This window comes from Dysidea avara, chromosome 5 (genome assembly GCF_963678975.1).
Source record: "Dysidea avara chromosome 5, odDysAvar1.4, whole genome shotgun sequence".
Lineage (NCBI taxonomy): Eukaryota > Metazoa > Porifera > Demospongiae > Dictyoceratida > Dysideidae > Dysidea > Dysidea avara.
Genome location: NC_089276.1, coordinates 23,980,050 through 23,997,703, shown reverse-complemented (window position 1 = coordinate 23,997,703; position 17,654 = coordinate 23,980,050). Strand labels below are relative to the sequence as shown.

Sequence of the window (17,654 nt, the reverse complement as noted above, 5' to 3'; positions counted from 1 at the left end):
TGTTATTTGAATAGTGGGCATGGTCCATATTCGAAAATGTGGCGAACCGCTTGTGAATATGCTATAGCACTAGTTCTCATCTTAAACCAACATTTCTCAACTCATAGGATGGACAAATCGCTTCTGTCTGAGTGCTGTAGAATGCACAATCGGACGCATGGTTTTCATCATGTGACCAAAGCAGCAATAATAAATTCCCACAATCAATTTTGGCTTGAGCTTTTATATAAAGAAATTTGCATTCCTGCTCCCACATCAAGGCCATGGTTTAACTTAAATGTACCAGGGTTTATAAGATATGTACCCTAAAATTTGCCTCTGAGGTTAGGTGGCTTATGGTACATCTACATATAAAACACTTAGGGCTATTTGACATTACTCTGACGTATGTAATAACCAGTTATTAATGATGTAGTCATTGTTGGTGACTGAGTTATGCAAGTTACTGTGGAAAGTGACATGAGTGGCAAGAGGTTAGTTAAAGTGAATAAATATCATTTAGCTGGCCATTTACGGGGTGAGCAGTGTACTATAATAACTTATCTATGTGCTAAACACTATTCATATCATTGTAATGAATGTTAATAGCTGCAATTATGTGTCCCAATACTTATAATATGATGCTTGTTGCTATAGTTGGTGTTTAAAAAACTGGAAATGCAAACCATGAGTACCATAATCGAACACCAGGAGCTCTAGCATAGTATAAGATTGTGCCTGAACTCTTAGTAGAAACTGATGATTCGGCCTGCTGTAAATGTGTTACATATTAGCTGTAACATATTAGCTGTAACATGGGGAACTCAGGCTGTTGCCTGTTATGTATATACCCTCAGCTCTCAGATTGTCAGGCATACATATCAGACAAATTCTTTTACTTGTGCCCATGTTACAACTACTACTTAAAATTTATGCTACAAATAAATACACTAAGGCAATTTTTATTGCCTTTCCTAGAATTGTTTGTTTGAAAGTGTGATGCATTTATTGAGGTTTAGTAATACTGTTAAAATTTTGATCAGAAATAGTTGCCATTGATCTTGTGTACACCTACACACCTTATAGTACAATAATACATGTATATAAACAAAAACTGTTTGCAGCCTTTGTATTTAATAGCTGGGGTGTGTGTTCAGACGAAAACATTAATTCTGGGGCCATCCTTTCTTTTGATGTGGTATGCACGGGTTCACCAGTCACAAAAAAGTAAACAAACAAGTGTAAGGAAAAATTAGGAATTTTTAAGTTCGATTAGTGATCATAGAAAAAAGTAGGGAAACAAGGAGGTCACCTACATCTGCAGATATACTAGTGAACATTTAATCCCTAGTTCAGTCCATAGGTGATTCTTATAAAGTACGTACTGTAATAGTAGAGCGGCAAAGTAAATAAAAATCGTTCACTTTTTGATAAAAGCACCAAACTTTGTACAATATTTGTTTGATTCATACTATTTCATATTAGATACAGTGCCATTAAAATTACCAATCACATCACATTCAAAATGTATTGGGGAAGGCATAAAAGTGCTTAATAGTGCATATACTGAAACTTTGCATCTGCATAGACAAGCTAGGAATGGTCACATCCAAAAGCTGATCGGGAAGTGTCCATCCAGGTCATTAACTTGCAATTTTGAGAAGCACAGAAGTTCAAGGTATACGAAGCCATAGATGTACTATTATATTTTATTGTAGGGACCTCAAAGGTTTGGGCATGGCTCACGAAAAATCATCACCCAAAAACCAGTCTCAATTTTCCCTGATGATGATGAGGCAGTATTGGTTATGTAAAACTAAGCCCAAATTAATAAGCTTTCAGATCAACCCAAAACGCTTTCAACAAGTTGCTATGGAGTTTTAAAAACATTATTAAATGGAATTTTCTACTGACTGACTGACTGACTGACTGACTGATGCCTTCAGACAAACATAACTCGATAACGGCTAAGGCTATGGGTTTGATATTTTCGCTGTTTGACGTTGCTTCAGCCGGGTACATGCCTTTCGGCATACCACAGTATGTACAATGCATCCTTCATGGACTTACCAGTGCCCTCCGTTGTGTCCCATTCATCTTGGCTGACAGCGAAAGGTATTGATTTGGCGGTAGCACGTGATGGCTTCCCTTCATAATGGAAACTGTCTGTATTTTTTTATGAAGTTGCTATTGTTCCAACAGCCGGAAATATTTTGCCAGGCAGGGCTATTGTTCTGGCAGTCCACTAGATTTAAATCTCTCATTATCAAACATTAGGGTTTGACAAGCGTCTAGTCCTGTTCCCCGACTGTTCAACTTTAGGGCATGCAACCAGAGTTTTCCTTGAGTCTTGTACTTTATGGCTGCGACAAGTAGTTCACAGGCAAACCTTAGGTTAGGGCTAGGTTCAGCTTTGGTTTCTTCTTCACCTTTGTCTAGAAGTTACTCCACTCAGACATATATAAGGTAGAAGCTAAGGGAGCTGGGTAGCTGGGAGCCATGTAGCACAGTGGCCACAACTCTGAACTCACACACTGGAGGTCCTGGGTTCGATTTCCAATTTTGTGTTGTTGTTTTTTTCCCGTTTGAGACACTTTTTGCTAAGTTTTATTTTTATTCACGTGACTGCCAGAACAATAGCAACAGCCAATTTTTTTATAGTGGCTACTTTGACTGCAGAGGTGCTTTTCAAACAGTTCTTGATTTGTAATGCTGTGTAATGGGTTGAACATAGCTGACAATGAAGCATAATGGATACTTCACTTTTCAGATGATAATCGGTAGCTGGGGTGAGCAGTGCCATTCCTTTCGTTTGATGCGGCATGCGTGGGTTCATAATAATTTTTTAAAAATTAACAAACAAGTACACAAAAAACTGGAATTTTCAACTAGAGTAGGGACCATAGCACATTGATAAAACGTACTGAAACAAGCTGGAGCAGTGCACGATATTAACCCATTAATGGCCACTGCCACCATATGACAGCATGGCATCATAACTCATTCATAGAGTAAACTTTAGCCTCGCTATAACTTGTAAAACGCATTTCATAGCAAGATGCACTAGTACTGAAATGGACACACCCATAGAGGTCTTGTTTCTGGGATAACCGGATCCTTCCTGGACTAGTGCGCGTTTGTTATGTAATAGCGTAAAGTGTAACCTTTTATAATAGGTGAATTAAACCGTTCTTCGAATTGAAAACAAGTAGCTGATAACAAAGAAAGTGTTATACATCGATGGAGACAGGTAAAGTCAACAGTTGGCTGCTTTATCCCAGACATGGCATGGTGAACACGAGTGCGTGCAACAGCAGCAATGGGACAAATCACGAAGAAACCAGCTGTGGAATGGATTGCACTGTAAGTAAACTGTATAGAATGAGCGTAATACACCTTAGTAAATGGCTAGTTGGGATTCCGTTGTTTGTTCAGGCTGGTTTTTACTGAAGTTTAGACTTTGTTGTTTGATAACTTTGTTGCGGTTACTATTATGTAAACAAAAAAAAACAGTCAACCTCCTTAGTTTATAGCGAGTATTTAGATATATGGTTACTAGGTAGTTCTGTGTATTGGGAGGTTAGTATGACGCGATTCAGTAATTCGGCCAGTGGTCTGGGAGAATTTGGCCATCAATGGGTTAATTAAATCACAGTAAAACAGTAAGAAGTGTTATGATATATCCCTACTGTGCATTTCCATTATGGTGTCTTGAGCATAATACTTCTTATTGTTTTACTGTGATTTAATATTGTGCACTACTCCAGCTTGATTCAGTACTTTTCATTGATGTGCTATGGTCCCTACTCTAGTTGAAAATTTTTTTGTGTACTTGTGTCTTTTGGATTGTCCCTGCACTGAAATATTGGCTCCATTAGAAATGTTTTATTTTACTGCATTTTGAAGATTTTCTGATTAGGCCACATAAACTTAATCATTGGTTTCTCATCCTCCTGTACTCAAAATAACAGTGTGGGAGAGCGGACTTTTATTTTTTACTGGCTAGATAGCTGAATTAGCTAGCTAAAATGACACAGAATGCAATTTTCTTAGACTGCTCTAGCAAGGTACTAACTTTAGAAGGTGCTGGATAGCTACACTCAACCACCAGTGGTGTAAAAAAAATCCTTGATGAGGTAAGAAAAATGGCCATGCGTGCGGGGATGAGAAATTAATAATTAAGTTTATGTGGCCTTATACCTGTAAATTTGAAATACATTGAATGTACTTGTATGGCATCCTGACCAGCTAGAAAACCTAGTTTAAAAGCTTCCAAACATGCCCTTAGGCAATATTTTTGACGTGGCACTGTATCTCAAATTATTTATTCAACTTCCACAGAAAATTTGGTGCTTTTATCACAAAATGAACAATTTCATCAAAATTTGTTGCTTAGCCACTCTACTACAGCTGTATAAGAGTTTAAATGCTCTTCAAAGGGACTATGTGATATTTCACTGATACATAGACCATTAAAATGACCATATTTAGTAAAATTGACTGTATGGGTGAAAAGTCAATATTATGAAGGTAACAGCGGCACAAAATTATTGCAATATCAGACTATCAGTTCCCTGCCTTCAACTCAGATGATTTGTATTTGGCAGCTGGTTTTCTGATGTTTTGTGGAATTGTGTCAGATGTATCTAATATCCTGTGCCAACTGGAGAATTTGCAATGCATTGGACCAGTGTTTATTCCAGGATTTCTCCTTGGAGGAAATCAGGAATTTTGGAGATGATTGCTGCTATATGATAACTAGCTATCCTTTTCTGAGTTCCCAACCTTAAAACTGAAATGGTTTACTGGTTAGACAAGGCTATGTTGATTTTATTGTAAATTGGTGAAGGCAGGTCCTATGGTTGATACATGAGTGCTACAATGATGACATAATGATCTAATAGGACCACTACTGTATGTGCACACAATTTATTAGTAGTGTGTTGGGTACATAAGTGACATCATATTGACTGTAAGTGTATGATACCATGAGGCACTAGCTTATTACAATCTAAAAGATCTGGGTGGATGTCTTCAAAGAAAAATTTTAAAATATCATACAGTACGGTAGTTCTGTGTATTAAAGATCATGGTGTTGTGGGATTTTTTTATATTACTCTTCAAACTCACCTGAAAGCATCCTCAGTTTTCCTTCAAAACAACTTGACAGTATTGGTTAAGCACAACCAAATCTTCAGAACAACAAGTAATCTTTCCAACAAGTTTCCAATTAAACTGAATATTCTACTAACTGACAAGCTAATTACCTAACTAACTAACTAACTAACTGACAAGCATGTATAAGGCTATTGGTTTGATTTTTTCACTGTTTGATGTTGCTTCATCCTGAGACTTGCAATTGCTTTTTCGCCAACTGCAGTACATACAATACATGTATCATGGACTTACCTTTGTCCTCCTTTGTGTTCCAGTTCTTTTCACTGAGAACGCAAGGTGCCAATTCATGGTAGTGTGATATGGCTTCCCTGTGGTTGTGGTAGTAGCTATTATGCTTATCATCCATATTTTCTGTGGTGATTGCAGAGACACTTTTCTCGTACTGTTCTTCATTCATATCACTGTGGAACATAGCTGAAGACAAAGTGTAATGGCCATTGCACTTTTCAGTAATTGATTGTTGGGGTGCACATACAAATGCAAAATTAATTTTATGGCATGTCTGGTACTATTCTTTCTTTTGATGCGGTATGTTCAGGTTCATTACTCATAACTAAGGTATAAAAAAAAAACAAGTAGAAGAAAAAAATAGAAATTTTAAATTGGATTAGAGAAACAAGACAATAGCAAAAAAGTTGGGAAACAAAGGAGGTTGCCCATACACTTTTGAGCATAATTCAGTCTATTAATACTTGTACATATTCTGAGATTGAATGGCACTTTTGATGGTTACAGGACATCTTCAAAATAAGGAAGTTTTTTAACATCAGACTTTCTGAAACTAAATCTGAGGATATTTCTGTTGATTGTGGATGCAATTTTGAAAGCAAACTGGCTCAAAAAACCTTTAGAATTACATTTTCTGAAATCAAAATTGCGGACATTTTGAATAAGAGACTTTTGGCCTATATAGCAAAATGAGCTTATTCCATGAAAACACATAAAATTACGCTTTCGGTCTATATAGCAGCTGTCACTATTTAAGAAGTTTAATCTTTAAAAGTTACACACACTTAAGATGCTTTCAAATTTATCTTTGAAAGTCTGAAAGCATCGTAAGAATTATATGTGGGTGTAATTTTTAAAGCAAGTATCAAACTTTCTGAGATTAAATCTGAGAGCATTCTTGACAGTTTGCATGCTTTTATATTAACCAAGCCTAACCTAAGAACCTAAGTACAATTTAGTTGTCATTTCACAATTTTAAGATTTGTGGGGAGGAGTTTCCTTTCTAACAGCCCTAGAAAAAACACTATTGGACAGTCCAGTACAATTGTCTAACATAGAGTAACACAATATGTTTATGCATTTAATACAAACTTTAGTTCTATTTTCTGCATTCCAAAGTTCAAGTTTCAAGTTTCTGACTCCCTGTATTTATAAGCTTTAGTCTTCTCACTGGTCCCTAGTAGGATTACTATATAGGAACACATACTGCCTTTTGTGAAAAGTTTGTATGCATAGCTGTCTGGGATGGTGACTAGTGTAGGTTACCCACTATCAAACTTATTTCTGAGCATGGCTTATTGAATGGTAAAATCTCTTTTGTGAAAAGTCAAGTGCTGTATACAGCTGTAGTCAACTCTCTCTATGCTTACCATCTACTGTCATTCAATTACAGTAGTACAACTTCACATAGATATAAATGTGCAAGTAGTTAAGTAACAAATAGCTAACAAACTACCTAACTTTACCATTGAAATGAGGGATACACATTAACACATAAAGCACTAGTTCATGCATTTTCTGGCCTTGAGTCATATGAGCCTCTGACAGCTGTCTAGGGTGTGTATGCATCTATGCTGTCTAAACAGTTTATGCTGACTAATATTATCTATATGTGTGTGTATATGTAACACTTTCACACCTCAGATCAAAGGAATTCCTGAGGATACATTTGCCATGTATACCTCAACACAGGGAGACATCTAAATGTACACCGGTGTACATTGAATGTATCCTGGGAAAGTGGTTGCACTTCTAAAAGAGCAAGCCACTTTCATCAAAGCAACTTGATGTGGATGAGGTAGTGGTACCACCCTCTGTTTGTTTTATACAAGCTCAGACTGAAATCGATTGTGGGAATAAATTAATGCTCATGTGATGATTACCACAAATTGAAGTGTTGGGAGAAGCAGCAGTCAAATGAAGGCGTTTTGGTATCCTTGCCATTCTACAAGTTAGAAAATGTTACTTAAAGATGAGAACTAGTCTTACAGCACATTCCAAGCATTTCAGTACGTATTTGAATGCAGACACGCCCACATTATGGACAACATGAGTTAACCACTCTATAATGAAGCTTACCCCTTTAGGTCTTTAGTATACATTGTGATTAGTCTTTAAACAATGCGAAAGCATCACAACACTTGTAACTTCCTCGAAATTTGCTCTACTTGACTTTCCGCGATATCCATAGGACTCGTCCATTTATTATAACAATCATAGCTACAACGTTACTTGCTGCCTAACCATAATCGAATCTTTCAGGCATGCATATATAATGAATCCAGTGATATATTCTATAGTTGTAACATGGACACGAGTGATTTCTGTCAAATCACGAGTGCCCATGTTACAGCTAATATGTAACACTTCCGTTAAGGCTGATAGCCTTAATGCCAATATGCTATGTCTTCACTATTTTTGCTGTCTATACTCTGTTTGCTGTCTAGGCTGTCTATCTTACATAGCAATGTTGTCCATGCTGTCTGTACTGTCTGTCATACAGTACAGTAGTACTATGTATTCTGTGTATTAAGGATCATGGAGGTTTGCACTTTGTCAGAAGCTTTACGGTGCCTTGGCAGTAGTGGTGAGGTATAATCAAGCCCAGCTTCCAATAGTTGCTACAAACTTTTAAAAGCTTTATTTAGTGGAGTTTTATACTGACTGATTGACTGACTGATGATTTCAGACATATGTAATTCAAGGCTATGGACTTCCACTGTTAGATGTCACTTAAACCCAATGGGTGCCTTTTGGCATAGCACAGTAAGTACAATGCACGCATCATGGACTTTCCTTTGTCCTGCTTGCATCCAATTTCACTGACAGTGTACTGTGCTGATTCATGGTAGTTTAACAGATTTAGCCATTAATGCTGAATGAATATTCATGCACCACACTATAATTTAATAATTATTATAATGAGTACTTAGCTACAATTAAAACATTATTATCAATTTGTACTTTGATGTGCTATGCTTATTTGCTCACTGTATAAACCCATAATCAAAGCTTTTCAAATGCTGGTATTGTTACACGTACATTTAAACCTTCAGTACAATAATGTCCAGTGTCCATTATCAAACTTCCCATGGCCCAATATAAATGAACTGGTGAAGCATTGCAGCAGTTTTCCACACATATCCGCATGGCACATATTAGTAATACCACATGCACTCATGCTTTACTTGTATATACACACTTGTTCTCACAGTATAACTACTGCATGTGTGTGTGTGTGTGTGTGTGTGTGTGTGTGTGTGTGTGTGTGTGTGTGTGTGTGTGTGTGTGTGTGTGTGTGTGTGTGTGTGTGTGAGAGAGAGAGTGTAACAGCAATTAGTTTCTTACATTCATTATCCTCTATAGCCACTGTTGTTTGATTAGGGTTACCAACACTAACATCATTGGGTAGTGAATCAGTTGTGATATTCAGATAAAATATCTCATCACTTTCAAACATGCTATCGTCAACTATTGTAATATTAAATGATACTCTGGTCACTCCAGCAGGAAATGTAATGTTATATGGTGTAGAATGGTAATCCACATCTCCTCCTACACAATATATTAATATTATTGATAATTCAGATTTATTATCTCACCAGTTGCAGTATCAACATAATCTCTAACTTGTATAGTAATATCAGTTGATGATGGGTTACTGAGTATTAGTACAATTTGTACTGGTCCATCATCTTCACCAACACTGTATGTGAACTGTTCAAACTGTATAGTAACACCTGAAAGTAGAGATAAAATGATCCATGGAAAAAACAGCCAAGCTGTAAAAAGGGGTGTGGTCTTCAATAGCCTGGATAAAAAAAAGTTGTGAATTCAAAAGTGGCGGTTATGAAATGGCTGCAGTGATGTTAATAATAGTAATGCACAAAGCCATTAATACAATTTATTATCATTAGCCATTTCATGGTCCACCACTATAGGCTTGAGTCTATTATACTCCAAAATTTGCCTAATATGCTTTTTGGCATTTCCCCAAATTTCTGCCTATTATGTTTGTTTTTATGCTTTTCAGAAATGCATTATGCTTTTTTTTGTGTGTTTTTCTTTGTGCAGAGATTTAATTCATACGATAAAATGTGAAAGGAGAAGTATCACTTCAACTGCAACATACAAATAACTTGAAAAGGGGATGTGCTCCAGAGTTAGTAGGCATAATAGAGCAAGGGCATATCTTTGATCTCTCAGAAGCTATAGGCATTACATCATGGTAGGTTTGTGTGCAAATAATTAGCTACATATAAAATATTATGAATAGTTTCTGAATAATTTTCTGAGTTGTAGCAATTGGTATTAACTGCTAGTATAATCTGTAACTTGCGTTTGCAGCACCATGCCAAGAGCATATTAGCCTCCTGGGATAAACACTTAAATGGTTCTCATTCTCTCTATCACATGTGATGACTGTTGTATTAGAGTGTTTGACTGTTCTATTAGAGAATCTTGATCTTTTAAAAATATTTTCCTGGTTTGATATTAACCTCAGTCTCACTGTAGACCTGCAAAGATTTAACTATTTTCAATGTCCAGACATTCATCTGACTCAGCACTAACTTTATTTATCATTACAGCTTTCATCGTAGCTATTGTCTTCCAAAAATAATTATAATCATCATATCACATTTTACTCAAAATCAGGCAATGAGACACAACCAAATACAATGATTGAAGCTCAACTAAACTACTCTGCCATGCCTTGGTACTAGTTGGCATATGACTGCATGTGTCCTATAAAACTCAAACACACAATGAAAAGCATCCATTCCATCGAGTGTAAACTTGTAGTAAGACTGTAGTGCATTGTTTCTACTCCATTCACCATCCAAAACATTGACTTTGCGACTGTTACAGCAGAAGTTATACTTATTGTGGCAGAAATTAACCCCATTATGCTGCTATTATACCAGTTTATACTTTTCATCCCCTATTATGCCTAAAATTATGCTGGCATAATCGGTATGAGTTTAGTCGCCACCTTTGATTTCACAACTTTTTTACCCAGATTTTTGAAAGCCACACCACTTTACAGATTGGCTGTTTTGCATAGATTTCACTTCTTTTTGTTTTTTAAATACCCCAAAACCAACCATAAACTGGCTTTGAGGCTTGTTTTTACACAAATCATTGTTCTTCTTATCTACAGATACAGTGACAATGATACAAGACAAGCAAATGTCAGTATTAATTGGTTATTGTATAGATCCTTTAGCTTTGGTATTGGATAAGTAGGTATTTTTCTGTATTGATAGAGCACTACTTTGTCTATAATTGTGTGTATGGCTATGGCTATATAAAGTTGCATTATATTTATTTGCAACAGTGTTTTGTAACAAAGTAAATTCCTACCAAGTTAGGTATGCATGATTGTAGCTGCTATGTAATAGTTAGAGACCTACCATGAGGATCTTTGTGATTAAAAAAAAACTGAGGTTTTTTTGCAAGCCAAGAAGATCTGAGTGGGCAGTCTCTAACTGACATATAGAATGGTGCTGGTGTATTTATACTGGGTTGAGTAAAACATTATCATGTCATCATATTATCTTGCACTAAACAATGTAAGCCCACAATCACTTTATCTATAAAAGAAAGCTCACTGATCTACTATGCCTTCCTCCATCTGCTCTGCCTCCTCAGTGAAGCATAGCAGATCAGTGATAAACTGTGAGATCTGCGATGCTACTCAGCACATCAGTGATCATTGGTGAGGTGTGCTGTGTGTTGACTCCCTCAACTGGAGATATACAGATACCTATGTATCAGGAGGCCTCTCATCATTTTAGAGAACATCAGATCTCTTAGTAATTTTAAAGACCTCATTATCTCTCAAAGATCAAAATATTTTACGCATACTATTTACTAATGATTTTTTTGTTTATTAGGATTTTTACTTTGCAGTGACTGTTCTATTAGAGTATACTGATTTTCATGCAAAGTGTGATAAGTTGCAGTTGCTCAACTTTTAGCAAAGCAAATCCTGCACCTTTTATGCTAGAATATGGTTTCTAGGTTGTTGTCACCAATTTTGCTAGCATAGCACTTATTATGATGAAAAGGATAATAATGATTGCCATGAGTGGGTCTTAATCATACCAATACCGATATGGCTATAATGTAGGTTTTGATTTGATGGGAATATTAGAGAAGTTACAGTAGTATTGTATTACAAAGTTTATTTGATTACTTTTGATAATACTAGAGCACACATTTTTTGAGTATTTCTAGTAGAACATACATAGAATGTTCTAGATTTTCCATTGGTAGATCTATGAAATAATAAACTTTCACTATTGAGTATAGTTTAACTAGAAATTTCATTAAAATTAATGTTACTAAGTCTAAGAAAACCATTCTTATTGCCCATAACAGCAGATTTGATTTTTCACCAAGAACACAAAACTACATGAATAAATTATCAAATTTTATAATCAAAATCAGCTAGATTTGAGTGGTCTGCTCTTGCTGGCTGCTTTTCCAAGTACAATGGCGATCCATGCAAGTGGTCTGGGGGCCTTAATGGAGCTCTGGAAGGCCTGGGGATAGCTGTATGTGGCTGTACAGCTCTGTGGTGTTGAATAAAGACCTGTATTGTACATGTCCTTTCACTTTAGCCAGTTTTGAGACTTGAACAGCTCATAACTTGGCCTAATTAATCCATACGTCTTCCTCTTTAAATTTTTAACAGCCTCTTGTTCTCCTCCAGCCCCCACCACCCACCCCTTTGGAACTCACCCCTTTGGAACTCACCCCTTTGGAACTCACCCCTTTGGAACTCACCTGATATAGTCAAAACTATCTAAAATGGTGGGAAACTTGGCTGTTGGCTACTTGTACAGTGGGTACTCTGGGAATTGGTGTAAAGTCTGTGAAAATTGGTAATGTAGCTTCAAGCATTAGCGAGCTACAACACACTGAATACTTAAAAGCAGCATTTTTGATACTTTTAAATAGGTAATAAGACTGGTTTCCCTGACTGGGTCACATACAACTACAGATTTATAGCTACAGTATCAATTTCAGCCTTTAAACATGTCCAGAAGCAGTGCTAGCCACTTAGAACAGCCACACCAGCAAGTTTACAGCTTTGTATTATTGGGTGGATCATGTGATCTCAATTGACACAATTGTATGTGACTGGGTGTGGGTAAACCAGTTTTATCACCCACAAACAGTAGATTTGATTGTTCACCAAGAACACAAAGCTACATAAATAAACTATCAAATTTCATAATCAAATCAGCTAGATGTGAGTAGTCTGCTTTTGCTGACTGCTTTTTCCAAGCACAGTGGTGATCTGTATGACTGGTCTGGGGCCTTAATGGAGCTGTGGCCAGCCTGAGGATGGAGCTGTGGCCAGCTGTGGCCACAAGACACACTACTGTGTGTCTTGATGCTGTACTATCTTTTAGCAACTGACTTACGATCATCATCCACTATAGTCACTGTAGCTTGACCACCACTGACACCATCAGGTGTGGAGGATGGGTCAATAGTGAGAGTGAAGTTCTTATCATCTTCAAATATATTATCATCATTTATTGGAATACTAAATGGCACACTGGTCACTTCAGCTGGCAATATTACTGCAACAATGTATGTTCCAGAAGAGTAGTCAGTGCTTCCTGTAACAACAACATCAGGATTTAACTTCAAAGTATGAAGTCCTTACCACTAGCAGTATTATCATCTTCATCATATAGCACTTGTACGGTAATATTAGTTGATGATGGATTACTGAGAACTAGTACAAATACTGCTGGTCCATCACCTTCATCAAAAACGTATGTAGACTGCTCAAACTGTATAGTAATAGCTGAAAGAAGAACATGCTGTAGTAACACTGTTAAATTTGCTGTACTTTACATCAAAATGTATCAAGACTCAAAGTAGAGGGATACTACTGTACAAGCCATAATGCCACAGACATAGTCATAAACACAAACAGCCACAACAGTTTATATTAATATGCAGTACTGTTGCAATACTAACAACCTAATTATAGCTATTTCATTTCAATTAATTTATTTTTAGCCATAGTACATGTGCTCTTATTTGGGGCAAACATTCCTTGTACTCATGTTGAGTGAAGTGAATCCCTACTTCAGTCTATACCCATGACTGAATTGGGGATTAAACATCCACTAGTATATCTGCAGGTGTAGGCAACCTCCCTTGTTTCTCTGTTTTTTTCTATGATCTCTAATCGAAATTAAACTCCTAATATTCCTTGTACCTGTTTACGTATACTCTTGGCTACAACAGACATCAGCTCTTTTATTTTCTGTTACATAGTATCAGTTACTTCTAGATGAGCTTTTTACACCCAAGATGTTTTAGAATGCACAGACATACGGATACTACACAAATCACTTACGATCATCATCCATTATAATCACCGTAGCTTGACCACCACTGATGCCATCAGGTGCTGAAGATGAGTTAATAGTGAGAGTGAAGTTCTCATCATCTTCTAATATAGTATCATTGTATACTGCAATATCAAATAAAGCACTGGTCAACCCAGCAGGAAGTATAACAGTATATGGTCCAGAATTATAATCAACACCTCCTCCTGTATTATTAAAAAATGAATAATAATAATAACTCTTTAGAATGGGATACTCACCAGTAGCAGTACTATCTTCATTCACCACTTGTATAGTTATATCAGTTGATGATGGGTTACTGAGAACTAATACAGGTTGTATTGATCCGTCATCTTCATCAATAATGTATGTTGAGTGATTGAAACTCACAGTACAGCCTATTAGTAGAGAATAACACATAATATATACTTCGAGCTGTGTTCGTATATTTCATGCAACAACTCACTATCATCATCAAGTATAGTAACTGTAGTTTGACTAGGATCACCATGAATAGCTTTATCAGGAAGTGAGAATGTATCAATGGTGAGTATGAAGGTTTCATTGGATTCACATATACCATCATTATTTATTGGAACATCCAATACAGTAGTAGTCATTCCAGCATAAAATGTGACATTGTATGGTCCAGAGATATAATCATCACCTCCTCCTTTAAAATTTTTATGCTGTTTTATGTTTGGGTAATTTTAATTAGCACTTACTAGCTGTCCAATTATTATTGGTGAACACTTGTATGGTAATATTAATACGTACTGCAAAGCTAAGGGATAGTGCTAGTTGCACTTGTCCATCATCTTCATCAACAATGAGTGTTGACTGGTTGAATACCACAACTACAGCTGAAAGCAGAATTTGCATAGTGACATCTTTAATATGACAGCTAAGAGTAAAAATTTAAATAGACACCCCAGTCACAATTTGGGGATTTTGTAATTATCTTCTTCTAAACAGACAATACAATATTTATGTATCCAAAGATGGGGAAGATTAACTTTGGTACCATTCTGATCAAAATTCTTTATAGACATCTAAGCCTGGTACAATACATCATACAAATACAACCAAAGCATAAAAGAGTGTCAGAAACTACTATAAAGCTGCACATGAATACTACAGGTTTAGCACTGAACTTTACATCTGGTGTTGTTGTTTTATGATAATTGATAGGTTATAAATAAGTCACTCTACAGGTAGGGAAAATAAACATTGCATTTGTAGTTTAGCACAATCAAACAATGATAGCAAATAAGTCTTGACTGCTAAGAAGTCATATGTGACTCTTAAACCCCAGCTAGTTTACACTTTTCTTTGAACCAAAATGAAATATGTATTTCTTTACATTGTGGTAAAATGTAGCATTATCATTGCCATTTTAAGCTTGAACAACCATCTTGCTTGAAAGCATGGGTAGATGTAGCTAGGCCAAAAACTACACCTGGATGAATTTCCCAGTTCATGGTTAACACAATGAGACAAGTCCCAACCCTACAGCCTGTTACACTCATCATGGATGATCAATTAAAAGAGCACATGTAATTTACTTTCTGTATATATAGGCACTGTACAAATCGATTGTTTGCTCTTTCTGCTATAACTCCAAAATTGTTCACCAGATATAGGCTGAAACATTAACAGCCTGTTGGTTTTCTCCCTAGACAACAAACAAGACATAAAATGAAGATTCAGTACAGAAATGAAACAAAGATATTCTTACACTCTGTGAAGAGGCAAGTCTGTGATATAGATGTCATGTCAATTTGAGTATTGTTTCGCTGTTTACTGCTTACTGAAGCAATTACACATGTAAAATTATTTTTGTAGGAGGCATTTTTTACCCAATGTATTTCAATACAATTAACTTAAAAACAGTATGCAATATATTACATGACAGACACAATCATTAACCACTACTGTAGTTCATGATGCAGGCCTGTAGCCGGGGGGGGGTTAGGGGTTTCTGAAGAACCAAAAAAAGGTCCACAATTTCAGTAAAAAGGTCCACAATTTTAGCAAAAAGATCCACAATTTTAGGATACAAGTCTTCCAAATTTTGTAACAAAAGTCCATTACTACAGTTTACTAAATACCACTAATAAGGAGCTAAATTAAGTGCTCCGAGTAGCTGATTCAGCACCTGTATTAAATGCAATGCAAGAACAAGATACTCTAATAGAGTCACTCTAATAGAACAATCACTCTAATAGAACAGTCACAATTACATTTTCTTTTAAAAGCTGCATGTAACTACTTAATTAATTTACAAAAACATATTGAGATTGTCTAAACTTGAGCCTTCATTACATTATAAAAATTTTGGTGGACAAGCCCCTCCATGCAGAACCCACGAATAGCATCCATGCTTCAACTCCATGCAATGTGTAAATTTCATTGTTTAAGACACTCTTTGTTCTGCTCCACTGCTCCTGTTGATCATGACAGAGTGCTCAATCTTTCCATTATTATTCACCGTAACACTCCAATATATTATATTTAGACACTGGCATGTACAGACAGCCACCAACAACCAGAAACCAATTTCATTATCATGAGCCATGGTAGTGGTTCATAGTAGAGATCACCTTATAAAATTCTAATAGAACACTTACCTACGTAGGCACCACCTTAGAAAGTGTTCTTATCCACAAAAGAGGCTTTTGAAATTAATTTGTAAGAAGTGTAGATTTACTAGTGAATATGAAGTGTAGATTTACTAGTGAATATGAAGTCTAAAGAAACCAATAAAAGTACTTCTGTCAAAAAAAACTGATAGATACCATTTTTTCATCACAGAGCAGACTTTTATCTGGGTAGATTCTATTAGAAGAATAGTGGACCTTTTATATGGCATGATCCAGATTATATTATGAACTAGGGGGTCTGGGGGCATACCCCTCCCCCCAGGAATTTTTTTGAAAATAGATTCTAAAAGGTTGAATTTAGTGGCATTTCAGTCAATAAAAAACAACAGTTTTTTAGGTAAGCTCAAGACCAGCTGTTTGGATGACATCTGGAAAAATATCTCTTCTGCTACTGTAAGATATCAACCCACTATATTATGAACTTTAATTATGCCACAGGTAACCATACACACATACAAAACTACTCACGATCATCATCCACTATATTCACTCTAGCTTGACCCACACTAACACCATTAGGTGTGGAGGATGGGTCAATAGTGAGAGTAAAGTATTTATCATCTTCAAATATGGCATCGTCATAAATTGAAAAGCTAAACTGAACACTGGTCACTCCAGCAGGAAACATGATAGTGTATGGTCCAGTATCATAATCAATTCCTCCTCCTAATACATAATACACATCAAATATCAAAGGACATAATCCTCACCAATAGCAGTTTCATCCGATTCATCATTTAATACAAATACAGTGATATCAGTTAGTGATATGTCACTAAGATTGAGTGCTAGATGTACTAATCTATCACCTTCGTGAACAACATAACTTGGTTGACTGAAACCCACAAGACATACTAGAGGACAAAAACATATACATATCATAGTGATCAATAGCATATGTACAAAGTGCATTTTACACATTAATGTCCGTATTACACTTTTGTAACTCACAATCTTCATCCACAATTGTCACTATGGTTTGACCAGGATCACCAAGGGTTACACGATTAGGCAGGGAGGATGCACTAATAGTTAATCTAAATGTTTCATTGAGTTCACAAATATTATCATCGTTTATAGCATAATTGAACATGACTCTGCTTATATTAGCAGGAAATGTAACGTTGACTGATCCACCTTCATAGTCATAGTCGCTTCCAACACCTCTTGCTACAGTATATACATACATACATAGTATAAGTATACACTGTACATTTATTATAGC

General features: G+C 36.1%; 1 protein-coding gene across 1 annotated transcript in view; it reads right to left on the bottom strand.

Annotated features, from left to right (window-relative positions):
* LOC136255131 (uncharacterized) overlaps window positions 1-17,654 on the bottom strand; it is a 162,657-nt gene that overhangs the window by 28,694 nt on the left and 116,309 nt on the right. Inside the window, exons 28-38 of the mRNA XM_066047851.1 lie at window positions 17,381-17,599; window positions 17,140-17,283; window positions 16,898-17,095; window positions 14,492-14,629; window positions 14,233-14,439; window positions 14,027-14,164; window positions 13,775-13,972; window positions 13,070-13,213; window positions 12,822-13,022; window positions 8,988-9,125; window positions 8,734-8,940 (exon numbers count right to left, since the gene is read on the bottom strand). Of these exons, the coding sequence (XP_065903923.1) occupies window positions 8,734-8,940; window positions 8,988-9,125; window positions 12,822-13,022; window positions 13,070-13,213; window positions 13,775-13,972; window positions 14,027-14,164; window positions 14,233-14,439; window positions 14,492-14,629; window positions 16,898-17,095; window positions 17,140-17,283; window positions 17,381-17,599 (1,932 nt within the window). The remainder of the gene's footprint in view (window positions 1-8,733; window positions 8,941-8,987; window positions 9,126-12,821; window positions 13,023-13,069; window positions 13,214-13,774; window positions 13,973-14,026; window positions 14,165-14,232; window positions 14,440-14,491; window positions 14,630-16,897; window positions 17,096-17,139; window positions 17,284-17,380; window positions 17,600-17,654) is intronic.